Source organism: Festucalex cinctus, chromosome 6 (assembly GCF_051991245.1).
Source record: "Festucalex cinctus isolate MCC-2025b chromosome 6, RoL_Fcin_1.0, whole genome shotgun sequence".
In the NCBI taxonomy this organism is placed as follows: domain Eukaryota; kingdom Metazoa; phylum Chordata; class Actinopteri; order Syngnathiformes; family Syngnathidae; genus Festucalex; species Festucalex cinctus.
Genome location: NC_135416.1, coordinates 10,569,885 through 10,592,922, shown reverse-complemented (window position 1 = coordinate 10,592,922; position 23,038 = coordinate 10,569,885). Strand labels below are relative to the sequence as shown.

At 38.9% G+C, this 23,038-nt stretch overlaps 1 protein-coding gene across 6 annotated transcripts in view; it reads right to left on the bottom strand.

Moving 5' to 3' along the window:
* grin2bb (glutamate receptor, ionotropic, N-methyl D-aspartate 2B, genome duplicate b) overlaps positions 1 to 23,038 on the bottom strand; it is a 118,589-nt gene that overhangs the window by 51,650 nt on the left and 43,901 nt on the right. For all 6 annotated transcript variants that reach the window (XR_013283798.1, XM_077523115.1, XM_077523116.1 and 3 more), the window contains one exon: positions 1,898 to 2,041. Coding sequence is in view for 5 of the 6 variants with exons in the window: in XM_077523115.1 (XP_077379241.1) it covers positions 1,898 to 2,041 (144 nt within the window). In the remaining variant the exon portion in view is untranslated. The remainder of the gene's footprint in view (positions 1 to 1,897; positions 2,042 to 23,038) is intronic.

The window sequence follows — 23,038 nt, the reverse complement described above, 5'->3', positions numbered from 1 at the left end:
TAGAGCTTTTATAAAGATTCAAGATATTTTTTTCAATCATGTCTTTTTTTTTTGTGAACATATCACATAAGTGGATCATAAGTTACTGCTTTAAAAATCGTCAGCTTTCAACAGATCGCTCTTGTTTTGCTTGTGAATGTAGAGATGGAATTCAACAGATGTTCAGTGCAGGGGCAGATCTTTTCGGGTGGGTGGCAGGATCTCTGGCCACCCCAAAAATCTTGTCATATCCTAAAGTACTTGCTTCATGGAAAGCTGCTCAGGTAGGCGTTTTTCAACAGTATATAAACAGTATGTTTATATATATAATGTTTAAAAACTTGTGTTTGGTTTCTCCTAAAATGAGCCGGCCGGGCAGATTGGAACGTTGTACAAATGCAAGAAAAATGATGTGAACCCTTTGGAATTTCCTAGATTTTGACATAAACTGGTCATAAAATCCAACCAGATCTGAAAGGAATGCAAACCCCTAGCTAATTACTTTTCTATTGTATCGGTTTTACCCCAAAACAACTCGGTTCCACCCGATGTGGTCGTTTTTCCATGACACTTTTTCAGGGCCATGCGGTTGCAATGGAACCGTTCCTCTGAACTCTTCCAACCTGATTCTCACTTGACACGTTGAGGATATCACAGAAGAGTAAAAACATATTTTTCATTTTTAATCGAGATGCTATTTTCCTCTTCTTTTTATGAAGAAGGTTTGTCCAGTTCTGATAAAACTGCTGCTATAGCAAGAGCACATCTATTGGTAGGCAGCCAATGTTTATGTTGATATGTCATCACATCTCACAAGGAGCTTTGCCTTCTACTTTATCCTCAGTAGATGTTGACTGGTATTCAATCAATTTGTGCATGCGTATTCCTATGAACACAGCTGTATTTCATCATTTTTCTTAAAATTCTTTGTTGGTAGACAAAATGTCAAAATGTCCTAAAATCTTGTCTTGGAAAGGTCAACCACAACATGTCTTTAATTTTCTAAATTCAACCTGTTTGCGGCGGAAATGTAAACCTCTTAATATTTGCTAGAGGAAAGAGGTTTAAGATGTTCTCTTGACTTGTTAGCTTACAGTACAGTTTGCAGTCGCAGAGTCTGTTTTCTTTAACGTTGAAAGTTTTGACAGAAAAATCTTTTGGATTGTTGCTGACTTCAGCAAAATTCTCAACAGAGGAAGTTGTACTGTATGTATTATGCATATTTTGTTTTCAAACTCAACTGTAAGTCTAACTTTTTGTGTTCTTCAAGTATCAAGTGTAATGCTGGTGTTCTGTATTACTCGGAGTCTCATATGCCTTGAAAGAGTCTTTGCTCGGCCCGGGAGATAAGAAGCCTCCAGCTTTAGTGAGCAACTCCATTTAGAAAAAAAAACACCCCCGAAATGTTCAGCCGCTCTGCTTTTTCCATTAAAGCAATCAGAAAATGGACCACGCGGCCCATTTACATCAGAGTCTGCCAACCTTATCTTTTTTAAAAGCTTGAAATTATGGTTTGAACCCAAACGATCAGGTCCTGCGCTTTGGTTGCCTTTGTAGGGAACCGCTTCATCATTTATATATCAAGTGAGAAATATTACAAAATGGGGGGGAAAAAAAGTGAAAAATAGCATGCACATTTAGACACGTCAGCAGGTTCTACAGCTGAAGGGAAACACATTAAGTGAAAGCATTTCCATATAACAGCTAAGTGAATCTCTTAGTTCAAAAGTAAATGTTCTTTCGATGAAATAATATTCCTCACTGACCTCAACTTGTCCTGAACTGATGTTCATTTCCGAAGGCGGCATATTCACTGTGATGATAATGTAGCAGACAGGTGGCATACACACCTAACCGCGATTCTGCCTCATGCTTAGAATAACCACAACACATACACATGCTACTACTGTTTCGTCACCTTATTGACAAAGTCCTGGTAGCCCGGGTAGTATGTGGTCACTATGGAGAAGATGTACCAGTCATACTCCTCCATGATATTCAACATGACCGACGCCTGCTGCTCGATGGACGGGCCGAACTGGAAAAACATGGAGTTGTCGTCCTGGAAACGAGAGACAGAGAGACTATTAGCCAACAAAGTCAAAGAGGGGACGTCGAAGACGTTAATTATGACACGTGATGCCTCAGAAACACATGTGAATCCTATTTGTAGTGATAACATCAAGATATATTTGACATTATTCATCATAAAACTGATGCGTATCTTCATCTATCAATGCTGTTGACATATAGTGACAGGAACAATTAAATAGTGTTTCACTTAATAACTATTGTACAATGAACTTATGTCGCCATTTCGTGTCAATCACACACTAATTGCTTTGTCAAAACAAAAGGTGCTGCTAATGCTGGTGCTCATGGATGTGTTAAACAGTCAACACAAAGTGGTTGGAAAAAATTCCACTCAGTTGGTGCCCTATTTTCACGCCCCACTTAAGTCTAGCACCTTGATCAAATCTACCAAAATCACATTACACCACATGCCACCACTTAGACCTGCTTTTGCAAGTCTAAAATCTAGTCTACTTTTGGTCACTAAATGGCCAGATGCTCCCGGGTAAATATTTTTATTTATAGGGCTCAAAATATTAAAAACTTCATTGGATGTTGGTAATAAATAATGATGTGAAGACACAATTATTTGTTTCTATATATTTATATTATTTATTTATTGGATTTATTATTAGTTGTGACATTTTTGTTTGTTAGTCTACCGTGATACTTTTCTAACACAAAATAAGTGCCTTGGCTAAAGAAAGGTAGGCAAACAGGGTTTAACAAGCCACTGCACATGAGATTCTACACAACAGCATTTCATTTAAGAGCACACTCATTCTGTACAGTTCCCTTAAGCTATTTTAAAGTGTGACACCAACAAACACAAGGTCAGAACTAAAATAGTTGCAAATGCTAGAGCACAACAACAACAACAACAACAACAACAAAAATAGCCTTAAAGTAGCCCTAAAATATGTAATCTGTTGTCACCCTGACCAAGGCGATGACACAGGCAGTATTTGCCATCAGTGTAGCATCAACAGTATTCTAAAGCTGCTATTTTAGGATCAAATGACTCCATATTGTCAACACAAACTTCACAAGTATTCCAACAGGCACCATTGAGGGCTTTCTTCAAGAAGAGAGCGCGAGGAGAAAGGAAGTGCCGTCTGGTGCTTTGAACCCAGGCAGGGTCAGCCATCCATGTCAAAAAAGCGCCAAGCGACTCATCAGGACGCCAGAGTCGAGATGGATTATTCATGAGGTGTAAGTGACTGGAGGCGACATGGAAGAGGGGCTGTAATGAGAGCGGCATCATGTCAGGGGTCCGCCGTGTGACAGAGGGTGACGACTGGAGCTACAACACTGACTGCTGTTTTTGCTGCTCCGCACACCAACAACGCAAACTGCTTCTTTGTGGAGAGTGCTTATGAAGATATACTCCGCATATGCACAGTGAAAGAGTGTCTACACGGGGCGCGTGCACTTATGTATGCATGCACTCTGATATAAAAAGTGGAAGATGAAGTGCCTTGAAGGACTTGGAGAAGCGAGATACAAATAAAATGAATTGTTAAGATGAACGCTTTGATTAAAGGGATTCAGCAACTGCAGCCTTCCTGGAAAATTGAAAATAGTTAGAATTACCATGCTTGTTTGCCTGAAGCTTGTATGCAGCACTTCAATGCACACTTCATTAAGTAGACCTGCACAATTTAATGTCATCCAGTATATATAATATGCTTTCTCGGGTAGCTCAATGAGGTACATTAATACTTTTTGAGTGTCAGTCAAAACTGGATGGATGGATGGATGGATGGATGGATGGATGGATGGATGGATGGATGGATGGATGGATGGATGGATGGATGGATGGATGGCATTTCCCAATCAATGTGGCACTTTAGTGTGGTGAGAAATCATTTGGGCATCATGGGAAAACTATTATTTTACAAGGGATGATTCAATTAAATACCACTTTTTTTTTTCAGACCGATACAATTATCAGCACTCAATTCCAAATATACCAAGTATCGACCCGGCTAACCGAGTTAAAGGCACACTCGACCCAAGGTGTTTCGACTGTACAACGGTTACGCCGTGTCCGCCATTTTCGCCCCGTCCGCCATTTTGGCTCCTCATCTGCCATATAGCCCGCAGTGCTATTTAGCCCTTAGCTAGTGCTAGCGCTTGTGCACTTGTGGAGTATCTTTGTTTTTTTTCGCCCTCTTTTTTCCACATCATGGCCCCAAACAAGAATAAAGCTACGTCTTCTATCAATGTTGGTCCAGCCAAAAGAAAAGCAATTACCATGGAAACTCTTCACACAAAATGCAGCAAAATGCTGATGTTCACGCATGCACGTGTGTGCATAGCACGCATGCTTGCGTCAACGTGGACAGTCAGTCATACTCGTGAATCATGCAGCAGAGTGAGCGCTCATCAGGCACAATACATCACATCGGACCCCCCTACCTCCCGTTTTTTTTTTGTTTTTTTTTCCCTTTTCTGCCACAGGGACAGAAATGATCTGCTCCCTACTTTTCACAGTAATGAGGCGCCAACAATGCAGTGTCAAGAGAGGGTGAAAGGATTGGCAGCGTGGAAAAAAAAAGGTGGTGGGGGGTTGGACCAGCAGATTGAGAGAGAATTAATGCAATGATTTGCATCTACTGTGAGATCACTTTTCTCTGTCGGTGTTTGAGAGTTGACTTATTGAGGCTTTTGTCTTGGTATGAAACCAAAGAGTCTTCCATGAGGCTTGATCGGAGGGGTTTAGAAGCAATTTGTTAATCGTAAACTAATATTCTCTCTTGGACTCCACCCTGGACAGGATACCACTTTTTTTCCAGCTCCTTCACTGCTGTGCGTGCTATTACTGTATAACGTACAGTACACCAAAAATAGAGAGATTAAAAAAAAATGTATAAATACATCTTTGGGACACTTAAAAAAATTAAAATAGAACGCATTTATACGTTTTTGGGAGCAAATGAGTTAAGCATGTTTGTTAAAACAACTTTTCAAATTTTCAATACTTTGCAGGTTTTTCTTTTAATTTAAAAGATATAAATAATAGCTTTGTTTAAAAATGGCAACAATTGCAGGGAGCTTCCTGGGTCATCACTGAACTAAATTATAAAATTAAGCAAGTAAATAACTCCCTATAATGTTTTTAACTGTAAATAAAGTACTCCAAAAAAATCAAACATAATTTCTTAATCTTAACGAACTTTTTAAGTATAGGGAGTTCCCGCTGTCAGCATCATCTTTTATAAAATAATGTGGAAATTTAAATAAATACATAAATGAAAAATTCGCTGTATCTCACTGAGCAACAAATACATGCAAACGTAACGAATTTCGGGTTTTTGTCAGGGCTTTAAAAGATTTTAAATGATCTCGCAGACAGTGAAAAATTGTATGAACATGTTCAAAATTGCTTAGCAACAATGTCTGTGGACTTCTTAAGAATCCTGATGAAACCCCAAAATTTGTTACGTTCGCAAGCATGTGAGATGCTAGCTTAGCTGGCCTTCAGATTCATAAAAAAGCCGATGCCGATATTTGTTAAAATGCCATATATCGGCATTGATAAAATGTCTGCCTCCACCTTAATCAAATCCACCAAAATCACACTGCACCACCTGCGCCCTAAATTAGACCTCTTTTTAGCTAGTCTAATATCTCATCTACTTTTGGTCGCCAAATTGCGGCGTTTAAGCACATTATGGGTGCCAATCCAAAAGGAGATGTTCTCCATTACGTTCCCACCTCCATCTATGATCACAAGCTCTGGGGGGGAAGTGAAAGGTCGCAGGTACAAGCAGATGAAATGAGTTTGGGTACGAGTTCATGATTGCATGTCCATTTGTCTATCCAGTATACACGGCAACACTTCCTCACTGTGATTTAGCCATTGTAATTGTCCTGCGGGATCAATAGTCTTGTCACAGCTGACCTTTATGTATTTTCTCTCGGTGACATGTTGAGCCAGAGTGACGTTGCGCACACACATACACACACACACCTCCTTCGGTTATTCGGCTGCCTTTTCATTTCCTCTCACCTACTTACTTACTTTCTCCATTACCAGCTCAGCCCCTTAAGTCCTCAGTGTTTTCTTGCTATCGCTTTTTTCCTGATTGTCTAAAAAGAGAGCTGAGTGGTGTAATAACTCGTGAGAACAGAATCTGCCTTTCAGTGGGATCATAAGGGCACCACTTACTTCATCCACTCCTCAGATTACAATGTTTCATCTTATTCTGCGTTCTCCTTTCAACCTCATTATTGCTGTTTAATTTTTATAGACTACTCAAATGGAATCAGTGACACATTTCTTCCTTTGGTACCATCTCGCCTATTCCCATTATCCATTTCTTCAGGATGCTTAATTTTTGCATCATGTTCCGCAGCTTCATTACTTCATGTCACGAATGTGTGAATCCAATTGAGCACAGTTAGAGCCTATCTACTATTTCGCTGCATCTCCGAGACACATACATGCACAGAGTAATTAGAAGTGGTTTGTCACTTCATTTTCCAGCTCCCTCATTTTTCCTAAACTTGTAATGAGTGGGTTGGATTCAATTTATTTGGAAAATAAGCTATAGGTTTCTGTGAAACAAACACAATTATGTAACTAGAACGCCACTCATCAGAGTGAAGAACCTCATCAGAGCAAAAAATGCTAATTTGGACTAGGGGTGGGAACCTCTGGCTACCTCACGATATGATACGATATGCGATACAAGGCTCACGATAACGATTATCTCATGCTATGACAATACTGCAATTATCGATAGATTGCTCAGGAAATAAATCTACGATAAAACTAATGATAAAATAATAATAATTAGGGCTGGGAATCTTTGACTGTCTCACGATTCGATTCAATTACGATTTTTGGGTCTACGATTCGATTCAGAATCGATTCTCGATTCAAACGATTTTCGATTCACAATTATTTGATTGACAAATGCTTTTTGCTTCAATTTACAGATATGCACAACATTGTCATGATGTACTACAGTCTGCTTTGCACGACAAAATGACAAATAGAGACAAAGTGTTTTTTTGTTTTTTGTTTATACATTTATTAATTTTGTATTGTAAGTGCCTTTTCTCACAAAAACAGCATGTGGGCTTCAACTGCCTTTTCCTCTTCTTCTTCATTTCTAATTTAAATAAAATAGATTTTTGGATATTAAATATCGATTCGATTCAATTAATAAATGAGAATCTCCATTCTTTTATGAAACAATTTTTTGGCACACCCCTAATAATAATAATAATAATAATAATAATAATAATAATAATAATAATAATAATAATAAATAAATACTTAATTAATAAATAAATAAAAAATATAAAAATAAATAAATAATAAAATGTAAAGAATTATTCATATAATAATAATAATAATAAAAAAACAATTCATATAATAATACAAATTATATATATATATATGAAAAAAACTATTATTATTATTATTATTATTATTATTATCATTAATTAATTCATTAGTTTTGACAGCTCTATTTTTATTTTTCCAAGTTAGTGTAGCATCAATATGAAATGAATGCAAACTGTATTGTTGCTTTGTGGAAAGCGGAATGCCGTGCTAAAAGATAAAGTCGGCCTTGCAAGTGGCTGATGAATGGCACACAGAGAGAAAGAAAGGCCATTGTTCTGGCTGTGCAGTGTGCAGCTAGTTAATCTCACTTTCACAAGTATACTTGACTCGATCCTGTGCGTCCTTTTCATCGGCACATCAAAGACCGGGACTGTGATAGCGATCTGTTCCATGCACGCCTTTTAATGCACTCCTTCGTCTCATCCTGACCGCATTATTGCAATGTCGTGATTTTAGAACCTGCCGTGCTCTAAAGTCTCCCGATGGCTCAGTGTGACAGATTAATGGCCAGCAAGTTTTGTTTTTTTTGGATAAATACTGTGATATCACCTGCACCTGTCTGGACAAATTGAAAGATCCAAACGACTGTTTTACCTACACAGCACATATACTTTGAATCATCCTTTTAAACCAGTACAATTCTTGCTTCAATGCTGATAAGTAAGTTTATGGTGTGAAGGCCTGGACTGGTTCTTGTAAAACAATACAGGTACTTGTTGTTTGACTATTTAACTTCAAATACCTCCTTTAACATTCATCTGTAAATTCTAATTTGCGTTTGGACAATACAGTTCATGTTCTACATAACGAAAACAGAGAGAAGACATTTTAAAGAATAAAATTGCAAAATAGAAAGGGAGCATTTTAGGTATTGATATCTTTATGGAGATTCAGCCATGATCGACGTAATCCTACTTCTTATGTTCTGGGTCTGTGAACCCATATGTATTAAAAAAAAAAATAAAAAAATAAAAAAACAGTAGATAAATCCTGGATTATTATTTTTTTTAACTAAAAATATAAAGCTGAAGAATAACTATATATGTGTGTAAAAATATACATATATTGTGTATAGAAAAAATATATTTATATATATATAATTATATATATATATATATATATATATATATATATATATATATATATATATATATATATACACACATATATATATATATATATATATATATATATATACACACATATATATATATATATACACATATGTATCATTTAGATTTTCAAATGGGTCAATTTAACCCGCAACATAACAGAAGAATATAATATGGAAAAGACACATAGCTGGTAATGAATTATTCACACACAAAAAGCACTGCCTTAAGAACATTATTTGGACTATTGAACTTGAAAAGAGCTCATTTAGCTTTCATGAGTAAATTGTTTGTGATTGATGTTCAGGCAAGGAACCATATTAAGGGCTCGAGCGCGGCGGTGCGAGGACTCGACTGAAATCTCTATTATGTCATATTATTAATTTGGCAATTTAATTGCATTTCCCAGCACTATGACGTATACAAACACTCACCAAACTTGCTTCTGTTTTTATCTTTCATATGTGCTAAATGTGTTTGCTATAACATCTTTCTGGTGAATGTTTATCTTTGACTTTCTTAAATATAGCTAAAAAAAATTTTAGCTGTTATTAATAAATGACTCACAAGTAAATCAACATTTACTGCAGTAAATAGCCTGGGTTAAATTGGAATAATGAATTATAAAGTATTTTAATTAGATAACTACAGTTTGGGGGGTTTGCATGTTTATATTGGTTGAAAACATAAGTTTCAAAACGGTTTTTGTCGACAGTATTGTGCAGGGTGGCCCTCGAATTTGGGTTGAAGACACAATTGAACTAAAAACAGGTTGAAGGTCAGAAGGAGGGCGGTGCCACTGATGTAACTTTCAAGTCTACACTTCCATGGAGCAGGTTGTGACCAATTAAAGTTCTGTCACTTCAGTGGTTCTTCCTGATATAAATTCTCTTACATCTTGCCACCACTCCTTTCTCACGTCTTAACAAGTGACATCAAACGTAGCTTTTAAGTTTCAGTGCAGCGCGCTCGGTGCAGTCTTGACGTGCTGAATGTGCAGTCAGTATTCATGTTATCCCATTTTTGTGCAGATGCTGTGCGACCAACCACAGTTAGCTTAGTGAGCCAAACCTTTGGAAGATGACCACTCTACCACTGAGCCATGCCACCCCTAGTGAAGGCAGTACGGTTGACAAAAAAAAAATAACACAGTCTTTGACTGACTGTTGAACCATTGTGTCCTCAATACAATTGAATGCTACTCAAAGTAAAAAATAGTTGTGCTAAAACAGCGCCCGGTGATGCACTTGGGTCCCGGCATGAGTCACCCCTCCCCCACTATATCAAAATCTTGAATGCCTTCATTTGGATAAGTGGTTAACTCATTCACTCCCAGCCATTTTCACAGAAGCAATCCCGTTCGCTCCCGGCTGTTTTACTGGATTTTGCAAGGCCAACAGAATATTGTGTTCAATTGCTATAAACCTACCAAACCTACCAAAAGAAAGATTAAAGTCTCTTCTTTCATCAGGAAAAAAAAAGTATGTTTCTATCTATTTCCGTTTTGCAGCAATTGGCATTAGAATAGAGCTAAGTTTCGTCAGTTTTCGCAAATCTATTTAAAATTGTAAGTAATTTAGCTTTTTTTTTCTAGATGGCCCTGGTTGATCTCCTTTGCTCTGCTGCCACCTGCTGGCCGTTTGTGTAATAACTACCATTTCTGCAACCGTTCTTTGCAGTTGAGAGGCTGCATCAAAGCCTTCTGTATGCTCTAGCATAGAAAAAACAAAAACAAAAAAAACGTATAAATATGTCTTTGGGACACTTAAAACATAAAAAAAGACGTATTTACACGTTATTGGGAGCAAATGAGTTAACTTGCGACCACCGCACACCGAACGCAAAAAAATTACAGTCGCCCCCGTGATTAAGTACATCACGTTAACCGACACGCTACAATGGAGAGACTGAGAGCCTGTATTGTTTTTTTTTTTTTTTATTGTTTTTTTTTATTGAACCACAAAAACATGGCATGATTGTCATGGAAGAATGGGAGGGGAACCAAGAAGAGGTAACATTCAGAAGAAGGAGTGTGTGGCTATTTTGAGAGACTATCAGCAACAACAGTACCCCATTCTTTGACTGCACAGGTACTCTACGCTTTGCTTTCTGGCAACAGATACATCTGAAATTATACTGTTAATATTAGGGGTATTAATAAAAATCGATTCGGCAATATATCGTGATATTACAGCCCACAATTATTGTATCGATTCAATATGTGGCCAGATCGATATTTAAACATCAATTTTTGATGTAAATATTCAACAAAAAGTCTTACTTAGGGTTAGGGTTCACACTTTAAGCATGGAAAAATTGTTATTAACATTGCAATCCATCCGCTTGGAACACTTTGCGGACCAACATTGGAAGTTGTACTTCCCAGTTCTTTTGAACGCAGCGTAGAGCCATTAAGACTGTCAGGGATCGTCCTGCTGCGTCAGTGTACAGTGCCGAAGGCCTGGAAGGATTTGGCAACTCATCGCCATGTCACGCCTATGAAAGCCTGTCTCCAATTAGATTTGCAAGGGGAAGAGCAACATATCAGTCCGACACTCAACAAGCTCTGGTGGGAGAGGATTGGGGAAGAGTGGGAGCGAGTCTCGCTTGACAAAACAGGCAAAAGCTAAGAACTCGCGAGCACGCATCGTGACACACAAAACGGCAGCGTCGCGCCCGGCAACAATCAGCTTTTCCACTTCATCACACTCGTCTTTCGCCTCCTTTCATCTTCCTCCCTCCATCTTCCCTCCTCACAGTCAGAGCGCTGCCGTTGCTGTCAATCTTTCCCAGCGTGAACCCACCGCCATGTTTCAAATCAAACACACGCGCGCGCACACTGTTAATTAATCTCGGATTCAGCTGTTTAATTATCAATGACCCGGTTTCAAAAAACTCTCAGCTTCATTTACCCCATTTTAAACATCCTATAATGTTCTGATTGAATGACACATTGCTATTTCTGTCCAGGAAATGATTGGAGACGCGGCGGAATATGATTCACTCACGCAGTGGGACTGTCTGTGCGTGTAGCTACATTTAAACACCATAAAATTTTTTAAAAAAAATTCAAAAAATAGGACAGGGTATGTGAATTGTTTCCTGCTGGTGTGTGAGTGAACGCCATTACTAATTATTTTAATTTAGGTAAAGATATTTCATGCTCCAGCACTCAATTGGAGTTGAAGTGCTTTGTTTGGCTGTTCATTAGTGAAGCCTGAATAATCCCGACACGTTCATACAGACAAGATACAAGAACATTTAACATTTAGATGCAACAAAGGAAGACATTTTTTATAATTACTAACTTTGATGAAAGTTTCTTATTTGATCAATCAGGTTGAAAATTGGATTGAAACTAAAGACTATTAATGGATTAATTGATTGTTGAAAATTTGGTCAATTAAATTATTGTTATAATCTGATTTATGATTGACTGATTTTTTTTACGCCACATCTGTTTGGGAGAATTTTGCAGAAAAGTTGTTGTCGTGAGTGCTTAAAAGATTGATCATATTACAGATTAATTTATTGCTTCTGTTTCTTAAAAAAATACATGGGAAGAGGAGCTTTAAAAATACTTTCACATTATATTGCAATCGCAATTCTCAAAAGTGTTCATCCCTACACATGACCCTCAATGGCAATGACATCATCGCAGGCACGAGCTCAAGCAACAGCTGAGGGAATGAGCAAGGCAGAACTCCACATGGATGATTTGGCTGAGTGAGGAGAGGCTGGAGGAGGACAAGACAATCATTCACTCCGAGTTATGCTGCAACTTGGTCAGTTATTTGGACCATTTTTTTTTTTTCAACTCGTGTATTTAACACTTTTTTTTGTATGTAACACGTTTTTGCATTTAACACTTTTTTTTTCTGTGGAACTCTGATAGCACTTGCAGTTATAAAGCAGTCTTTAAATTTTTTTTAAATGATCAAAACACACCACAGATTAATGGTGAACAAGTCTGCCGCACAGTTCTGAGGTTGTGGGTTCAAATCTCAAGCCAGGTCTTTCTGTGTGGCGTTTGCATTGTCTACCTGTGCTCGTATGCTCCGCCCCTCCATTTTTTCCCCTGATACGTTGAGTGTGTACCCTGCCTTGCACTCAAAATCCATACGCTCCATCTCAACATCTTTTTTTAAATACAACTTAAATCAATGAATTGCACTACAAACATCGAAAATTTAACTAATATATAATTTCTTATATTTAACCTTCCATCCATCCATTTCATTTTCTTGACCGCTTGCTCCTCACAAGGGCCGCGGGGGTGCTGGAGCCTATCCCAGCTGGCTTCAGGCAATACAGGCGGGGTACACCCTGAACTGGTTGCCAGCCAATCGCAGTACATTTAACCTAAATTTGCTTATTTTGCTTTGACAAGACATTTTTACTTGAAATTGCCAGACATGATCATTGTGATTATTTTTAGATACTTTTTACTTAATTATCTTATTTGATCAAGCAGTCTAATCCTTGAGTGTCAACAGCCAGTTTTAAGTACCATGAGGCTTAAAACAAGCATTTTCCACGTTTTAAGATGACGACTAAAGAACATCAGAGGCCCTGAACTTGGGTTTCTTATTTTAAGATAATCCAGAAATGAGAAAAATGGGGGGGAAAAATTGGTTTCATTATATTTCATAAGATCATTTTTCATCTTTCCAATATTCTGACATCCAAATTCAGTGGTTGTGGGTTCAATCCTGGCCTGGGTCAACTCAACTCAGCTTTATTTATAAAGCACCAAAGACAATAAAAATGTGACCTTTAACTTCGCTGCTTGACACTCAGGCAACATTATTCAAGAGTAAAAAAAAAAATATTGGTACATATGAATTTTAAGAAAAATTTTCTATTTATTACAGCTTGGAAAAAGTCAATATAACTTGTTTTTTTGTATAAAAAAACTATTTTCAAGACCATTGTGGTTGATATGGGAATAGTATTGTTTTATTTTTCTATATCTTACAGGTAAATTTCAGTAAATTTTTCTTGTTTTGTTGGCAGATAATTTTGCTTATTTGAAATAATAATTTTCTTATTTGACCATTTTTTTCTTAAAATTTCTACTGTCCTTTTGCAGTGTTGTCAAGTCTCCAGTTTGGTTAATAATAGCAATAACATTTAGCCAAATGCTCCCAGTTGTAATCCAAAACTCAAAATATCCGACACAAGCAAATATATCCTTTGTGACCATATCATGTGGGTTAGAAATGATTCATTCCAAATTATTTATATCAATAATTCACTATCAAATTCTTCAGCCTGCACATAGAGTGATTTGCAAATCTAACCCACTTTTATAAACACACGGACCTCAGAGAGAATAGATATTTCTAAAAAAAAAATCATACATTCACAAGACTGAGGCCATCCAGACTGCAGTTGCGCAATCACTCAGATACACTTGAAGCGGTTTTATTCCTTCTTTTACTGTAAGGAAAAAATAAATAAAAGAAGCATAGAAACGTGCACCATTTCTGAAAGCCTCTTTAACTGCCAGTACGCGCCACAGCAGAGCGTTCCTATTTACCTCTCCAAAAGAGCCCATGACGTCTTCTATTGTGCGCCACCGGCTACTGGCTTGTAATCAACTGACTGTCTAATGAGTGCTAATTATTCTCTTTGTCCTGAAACCGTGTCAGCCTCATTTACAAACACACGATGGCCAGTGAACACTCACCTCCATTGTCACTGTGCACACCACAAGAAGGAAGCAATTAAGTGCCCTAGTCAATCGTCCATTGTTACAATGGATGCCCCGGCACTACTGACATGTCATTCAGCCCAAAATGTTGCCCAGGGAAGTAAAAAAAGCTTGCTAAGTGGGACAGTTTAAACTAATAGGAAAACGTGACTCTGCTTTTGCATTGTTTGAGAAGGCGGACCCATTTTTTCCTTCTGATTCCGTTATGTTCCTACACTGTAGTGTAGTGTCACTTCAAGCAGTTAAACATCTCTCATGAGTCCTTCAGGGAAATGGAATATGGAAATGACATATTCCTTTCTGCTAGAGAAGCAGTCCGAACTACATGCAGAGTGAACACATTTCAGTCGCAACGATCTTGTTCTTTTGCCAAAATTCAAATACTTTCTCAAAACTGAGAACTGTTTAAATCTGTGATTTTAAAGTCAACGCCCCATTTTTTATTTATTTTTTTGTTTACAAAAGTTATATGCTGCCCCACTATTCTAAATATGGTATTCTAGTTAATATTGCATTAGTAGAATATGAGTTAAGCAGCAAAATCCAGCTGTTTTTATCCATTTCAGGGGCAGCCATTTTGACACTTCCTGTCGACTGAAGTTGACATCACAGTTGCTGAGATCTTAGGTAACAACCAATCACAGCACAGTTTCAGAAAACAGGTGAGCTGTGATTGGTTGTTGCCTGAGCCCCGAGAAACTGTGATGTCATCATCAGTCAACAGCAAGTGGCAAAATGGCCGTCCCCTGAGATGGATTAAAAACAGCTGGATTTTGCTTTATAACTCATATTCCAAAAATGTAATATTAATCAGAATGTCATGTTTAGAATAATGAGGTCACATGTAACATATTCTTGTCAAGAAAAGGTTGAAGGATTTTTAATGTGTTGTTTTTATTCATCATGTCCTGCTTGTATATACTGTAAAGCATTTTTGAGCATTTGTAAAAGCAAGTCAATTCCAAACTACTGTACCGCGTCACATTAGTGTGACGTGAGATCATCATGCTGCCAGAACAGAAATGATCCAATTTCATTTAATTGATCTGGAAATGATTTAGTTGGTTATCATTCATCTATTTTAACATACTATGTATCTAACTTTTGCCATTCCTACAAAATAATAAGAGCTTTGCGTTCAACTAAACAGGCCCGAATTTCACAGTAAGTAAAATTGTACAAATACATGTCTTGGCCCAAGAAAAGTTGCAAAACACTGCCCTAGTGTACTGTATTTGTGGTCCACTACAGTTTGTCATGTACTCTCTTATCTGTCTTCAAACACAAAAAAATATATCCCCTCCCTCATGGGAATAAAAGATGAATTAAACTAACCATCCCTTCAAAAAGAGCAAACCATGCTAAGGTAAGCGGAGGAGTCAGTTTGGCGTTACCCTTGGCCCCGCCAGTTAATGAAAGCTCCTTCATGAGGAGTTGATTATGCTCGTTTGCACTGGCGGCAATGCAGGTAATTAATCACTGACACATGGGAGCTGTGTATACTGATTGGGCAAGATAGCGCCAATCGAAACCAGCCGCACAGCCAATTAGCTCCGACCCGTGCAACACAGCTGAGCAACGGGTGTATGTTTAAAAAAAACATAAATGGAAGAAAGAAAAAGTTAAATAAATAGCTACACTGACTTTTCTTTGTACACGTTGGATGTCGTACCCATTTGTAACAGAGCCGATCATAAATGGAAATAATTGCTTCCGGATAACAATTGAGTAACGTGAACTTTAAACGCTTTAGGTTGGTGCTATAACTCATCACATCACGACCACACAAACGATACCAGCACTCACCTGACAACTGCTGGAATGCTTGCATACTTTTCTAAACGGATGCAGGTGAGTCATCCGATTCCGCTGCTACAGAGTCAAAATATGTGCAGCGAGGAGGATATCTCTCCCACATGGAACTCAGTCTCTGCTTTGCTCTCAGCAGTGAAGGTGAGCTTGTCACACAGTCAGAGATGATGGCACCGCTTTACACGGCCCGCTTCTATTCAAGCGCGTCCAAATCACCCCCGTCAACAGTTTGGATAACGTGAAATCAAAACCAACACGCTCAAAACTATAGTATTGAATTGTGCGTCTTATCATACACACATGCTGTTCTCCATAGTCCAGTTAAGTATAAGCATTCATTTCAACCAATGAATAAACAATAAGAGTAAAAAAAAATAAAAAAAAAATTGGATGTTCACATGAAAATGTATTTGCAAGCTTTTAAACATAAATTATCAATCAGGTGCCTAAATAAAGTCTAGCACAAGCCAGGTTTACATGGAGATTATTCATTTATTCTGATTAAAATCATTCCGAATAAAGATTTCTGGTCACCTGTTTTCATGTGACGTGATTTATTCCGATCTGACATTTACATGCCGTGTTACATGCAAATCGATGTCAACATCACGTCATTATATTTATTTGTCTAATTAGCACAGGAGTTGTAATCGTTTTAACACTTTTATTAAAGCAAATCTCGATTGAAAAACAAGTTCCAAGTACTTTAAAATGGGAATGTAACGATAACGGCAATACCGTGATATCGAAGTATTAAAATTTCCATAATATCGTCGTCGTCATGTCACGACATAAAAGCAGCACATCTGTTAAAAAGGTGAGGTTGTATTCGATGTTTGTAGTTCTAGCACCCTCTGGTGGTTAGTTTATTAGTGCAGTTTAATTTTAATTAGGATTGTTTTGGCCACTGTGGTGGTTATCTCTCATATAAATCAGTCATACAACATACAACAGTTTTTTTTGGCAATATGAACCCCCCCATCGCCGACCTCCCCACAATATTGTGATAATTATCGTATCACGAGGTTCATATCAATATATTTATCATATTGTGATGTTTTGGATAACGTTATTACTTTAAAGATAGTTCTCCCATCACAGACGAGCTCTTTGTAAGAGTGCATAAATGATGATGTCACCATTTCATTTTTGGGGGATTCAGTACAATCAACACTTCCCACACTGGAAAGAAAGCTTGCAAAGAGGTGTACGATAAAAAGCTGTTTAGCACACTGAACTGTGTACATGAATTTGACAAATATGACAGCCAATGATTATACAAAGTGGTGATAATTAGTCGATGAAACCATTTCTAACAAAAATGAAGGTGTCAGTCTTTGTGAATGTACCTCAAGGCAGTTGGAAATTTGAGGCTGTTAATATTTTTGCATTTAAGCATCAACATTAACATGAAAAAGATGGTAGTTTCCAAGCATGAAATCAGCTTAAATTAGGAGGATTGTGTGATCTCCAATAAGCCAGTTTCACACTGATGCTTCAGGCACTTTGATTCAACAAAAATATGCAAAAACAAAGTAGTTGTGTAAAAACGCCGCCTCTCATCCATGTACTGCAGTCTTGTAGCAGCCTTACCTTGTCACAGTTTAAGTCCAAGAGCCTAAAGCTGTTCCAAGTTCATGAGTGTTTGTTTTTAAACAGAGAAAGTCACCAATAACAATAAACCTACTCCCTGACACAAATCACAACATATGCGTCACAGAGGACAAAGTAAGACTAACGGTCCAAACCAGTCGTTTGTTAAATTCTAGGGTGGTGGCAACACGCCCATCCATGACTCACAGCAGAAAGAGAACATTTCTCAAACAAAAGTTGGGGAGCTTTATTTCTATTTTCGTCTGTTAAAATAATATTGTTAGCAGGCTACGCTATGCTTCATAGAAAATGGCGGAAGATTGATGAGCAGGGCTCTGACATTGGTAATCTGGGCAAGGGCAAAGGTCCCACTGCAAGTTAAACGGTGAAGAGAGAAAATAAACTCTTTATCTCGGCATGGGTGGTGCTGAGAGGTCTTTGTGGGCCTGGAAAGCCAACAGCATCCCCAAGATAATTTTGCCCCTCACCCCTTCAACAACTTGGAGCAGAGCGATCATCGATTGATTGAGTGTTAACAATTCAATTGCAATGAATTGATTGTTCATCATGACCTGTGATTGGCTGACAAGCAGTTGAAGAATGTGTAGCTCGCCTCTCACCCAAGGAAGATGTGCAATGTACACAGTTTGACCAAAACTACAAGATTGATGTGTGTACCAGGCCTTAGATCATTCAGAGGCTACGAAATTGCACACGTGAGTACACAATTATTTTTGTTTCTGGTATTTCAAACATATTGACACAAGTAGAAAAGTTCACCCTACTGCTTTCTTCATTTTGTCTGCACTATACTGGCCTCGATGTACATGCCCTTCAGATGCGCTATTTCAAGATGTAAAATCAGCCACGCAATTCGTCTTAGGTTTGATATATCACACATATCAGTTTTAACTTGAAAGCTGCGTTATATGCATTTCTGGCAAATTTGTCAGCTGCATGATGTCACTATCGCGGCAACTTGACAGCACGCACGGATTTTTTTTTCTCGCTCACTCACTCACCCACTCACTCACTCACTCACTCACTCACTCACTCACTCACTCACTCACTCACTCACTCACTCACTCACTCACTCACTCACTCACTCACTCACATAAGCTTACATGTGTGAGTGAGTGTGTGAAAAAATAAAATAAAAATCTGTGCGTGCTGTCAAGTTGCCGCGGGAGTGATGTCATGCAGCCGACAAATTCACCCGGCCCCATCTGCGACACGCCCCCCCGCTCTGCGATTGGCTGGAGGGTTAAACAACTGTCTGTCCACAAAACAAACACAAAATAGCAAAACACCGGCTGGGGGGGTGGGGGTTTCGGAAAAAAATCACCACCACACATTAACAGAAGCCCAGAGGTGTAGACTGAGAAGAAGTTAAATTGTGTACATCGTGTATTTAAGAAGTGCATTTTCCTGAGTGAAAATGGAAGACCGTGCCTTTAAGTCATTCTGAGGTCTAATTAACGGGTAAAAAATGAAATAAAATAAAACATCACAACTATCACAATGCTGACAGTTTGCATGATGAAACGCACGTAACTAGAGGCAGCTTTTCTTGTATGCAAGTTTAAAAGTTCATCAAAAGGCTCATTCGTTCTCCTCCTCCAACACGCCAAATAGACTGTGTGTCACACTTAGTAGACGCAAACCTCGTGCACTGTTAATGAATCAGCGTCCGCATGTTTTTGTAGGCAAACAAACCATCTTGAGTAATTCAGGCCTCTATTATCTTTAACGAAGCAAATGCAAGTGCTTCTCCTCGCTTTCCTTTTCCTCCCCTGCCATCTATGTCATCCATCTCGATGAACACCTGAGGCGAGAGGTGCACGCTGGAGTCAAGCGCAGTGTGCAATTTGAGACACGTGGTTCAAAACCTTGTCATGACATGATTTTCTTTCTCTCCTTGCACACGTCTGGACGCCGCTTCCTTTCCTGCGTGTCTTCTTTTCACCTCCTCTTCCCTCGCGGCGCATCCCTCGTGTGCTTCCAGGAATTCATCAGCACCTGGGGGATGAACGTGATTTTCTCCCGGCTCTCATTTGTACGCTCACCCCGAATAACTCCATTCAATGGTGGCTCCTGCACTTTTTCTAACTCTCATCTCCTCTTCGCAACATAAAAATAAATGAATAGGATAAGATCAGATAAGTGTGGCAGCATGGTTACTAATAGGGGAGCGCAAAAATCAATCATCCTTTTCCCACCTTGCCATATATGTCGCACCCCCGCCCCTTCATCCCTTTTTCAATCTTCCCGCTCTTCACTTCGTAGGATCCCTTTCGTCATTGTTACCTCTTGAGTGTCGTTCAGCGTCTCCTTCCAACTCGCTGCATTCCATGAAAAAAAAACAATAACAAAAAACACCGCCTCTCTCAAGCTCATTTTATGCACATGGAAAGTACAAATGCAACACAAGTTGTACACTTTCCCCGTATTTACCTCACTTTTTTTCTTTTTTTTTTTTAAATGGCCACGCATCTTCCTCAAGTGGTTGTGACTGACAGCAGCTGGCCTGTCAAAGAGGTGCGAGTCAAGATGGCGTAAAGTGAGGGAGGGAGGGACGGACGGGGCGGCGTGAGGAGATAGCAGGAGACGTTTCTAATTCAAAGAGACGTGCAGCGTTTCCGTGGCAACTCGGTTCCCATGGAAACGGCCGTGCTAAAGATGCCATTAGTGTGTGGGGAAAATATACTCTGTTGCACTGTATATGTACAAAAATATAGTCAAGGCGGCGCTGGCATTTGCGCACGTCGGCGGGCTGACACGTATGAGCACAATTACAGTCAATAACACACCTGAGGACCACTATGATAGGCCAATTATGGGATGCTTCTGCGCTCACTCAATTATACTGTTGGTCGGTCTCCCTTGGGAAAACAAGTGACAACTGTGCGGCCAATCGCACGAGTTGCACTCGAACCTCTGATTTTACTTCTCAAATTTGGCTGCGGGGGTGCAAATTTCTCCGCGTATTTGCTCATCAAGGATGACATCCCGCAGCCTGGGACCACCGACGTCAACACGCACACTCCAGTGATCACTCTTAACGCTGAATATAACGAGCACAACCTAACCATGGTTGACAGAAGTGGACCGTAAATAAAGTCTTCACTGTGTTTATTGCGGCGGTGGGGTCAAAGAGATGCAGCGGCAGATGAGGGATGAGTAATGAGGACTTAAAAGAGTTCATTCGCATTTGACATCAGAAATAAATGTTCCTGAACATCAGGCACACCTCATGCAGCATCAACCCACATTTATTAGCAGCGACATACACATGAACTAAATTTGCTCAATTACGCAATGATGGCAACAAACATGCTATGTTTAGCTCATGGTAGTAAATAATATGAAATTTTTTTTCTCTCTTTTGATCAAAGTCAGTAAAGGCCTGATTCTCTGACATCTCTTATAAAAATTAAAATCAAATATATATATTTTTTTAAACTATCCAGTGATTGATTATCCTAAGGTGTGGGATGTGTCAATCTTTTTCTTATTATCTCCTCAAAAACTAACTAATCGTAAATGTTAAACTCATTCAATGTTTTTGATTGCAAATCCTTAACTGTATCTGACCAACTAGGAAGGAATCTGAAGTTTGCTTTGCCTAGATCAGTGGTGTCCAAACTCGGTCCACGAGGGCCGGAGTCCTGCAGTTTTTGGATGTTTCCCTACTCCAATGCACCTGTTCAAATGAATAGGATCGTGATCAGGCTGATGCAGAGCTTGCTGATGAGATTCAGGTGTGTTGGAGAAGAGAAACTACCAAAATCTGCAGGACTGCCCTAGATTCTTTCATTCTATTTCTTCTACTTTGTGACAGGTTTTTGGAAGGAGGTGTGCTGTGTTAGTCACCTCGAAGACAACACACTATAAGAGCAGCAAATACATGCAGGCAATTTTTTTCTTTGACATGTGTGGGGTCTGGTTTTGAAAACTGGTTCAAAAACAACAAGTGAGAATCTCGCTTTAGGGTCACTCTTGGTGTATCATTTGAACATTTACCATCTACAGTAATACCCTATTTAACCATATTTTAGGTGTTGTGTCCTGTGTCACTGATTGATTTTCCTACCGTGAAAATCTGAAACATTTCTTATAGTTTGTTTGCCATAGAAATAGCAAAGTATATAAGCCGTATGAGCTGGCGCCTGTCGAGGAGCAGGGCTTACTTTGATGCCGAGCAGGAGGCTGGGAGGGAAAAAAAAGGGAGATTAGTGAGAAGAGCGAGCGCAAAGACAAAGATGTGGCGTAAAGATAGAGGAGGAGAAAATGAGAGCGAACAGTGTGGAATCCGCAGAAACAGAACGGAAAATTGAGGAAAGCGAGCAGGGAAAAAAAAGGAGATAGCGGTGAAAAGCAGTGAGTGTTGACTAAACGTGACTGTGTGTGACAACACTCTGTAGGGGAGAACAGCTGCAGTGTCACAGCACATCTCAGACGGCATCGTAAGAAGTAAAACAAGCTAAATGAAAAGTCACAGCGCTGATCTGCTAATGTTGGATGACAATTTGCTGTTACAGTGTTTCCCCGCTTGGGAAGTAACTTGAGTGTTGACGTAGCAGTTGTTGAAAGGTTTAGGATCTTTATAGCCATCTGATGAAAATCTTGAACTGCTTTTAAATTAGCACTTTGATGCTAGTCGTCATCCATCACCTTGCATCTGTCAGGCTGTATGCTTCAGGTACTGTAGGTTACACTCATTAACCAATTACAGTAGTCAACATTTCCTCACCACGTATTCAATTATATAGTACACTGTTGTATAAGGATACTTTACCTGTCTTGTACAGTTTCGCCTATTTGTGTGTCGTCACTCACTTCAGGAGACATTTGTTTTTGTTCGGTTTCATCGGTTTGTCTGGATGCTCACTTCAGGTGTCATTTTGGCTGAATGATGCTGTGTGACCTTTTCGCTCACACTGATGTTTGGTGCATATTGGTTTGCCCCGTTCTGTACCAGGTCTTCATCATTGCTAGTAAATGTTTGTGTTTTCTGTTCTGCTACTGTCATGTCTGTAGTCACACCAGGGTTAAGTTTGAGTTCATGACCTGTTCATTTTGGGTTCATGACCGTGAGGTCAAATGTCTGTTTTGTACTGATGGAACCATCATCTGGCTTCAACTGGAAAAACGCTATGTGATGTTATGTGATGTCAGGACCTGTGTGATGTCAATCTTTAATCCTTTACTTAGTGACAACCAATCAGATCAATTCACTGTCTGTAGTAGCGTTCTGAGAAGTGTTTGTGTTTGCCGAATTATTGCTTTCTGTCCCTCTGTGCAACTCTCTTTGTTTCTCATCTCGTCAAGTTTGTCCTCCCGATGTGAATAAATAGTTAAAACCTTGTGTCTGCGCTTTGGGATCCAACC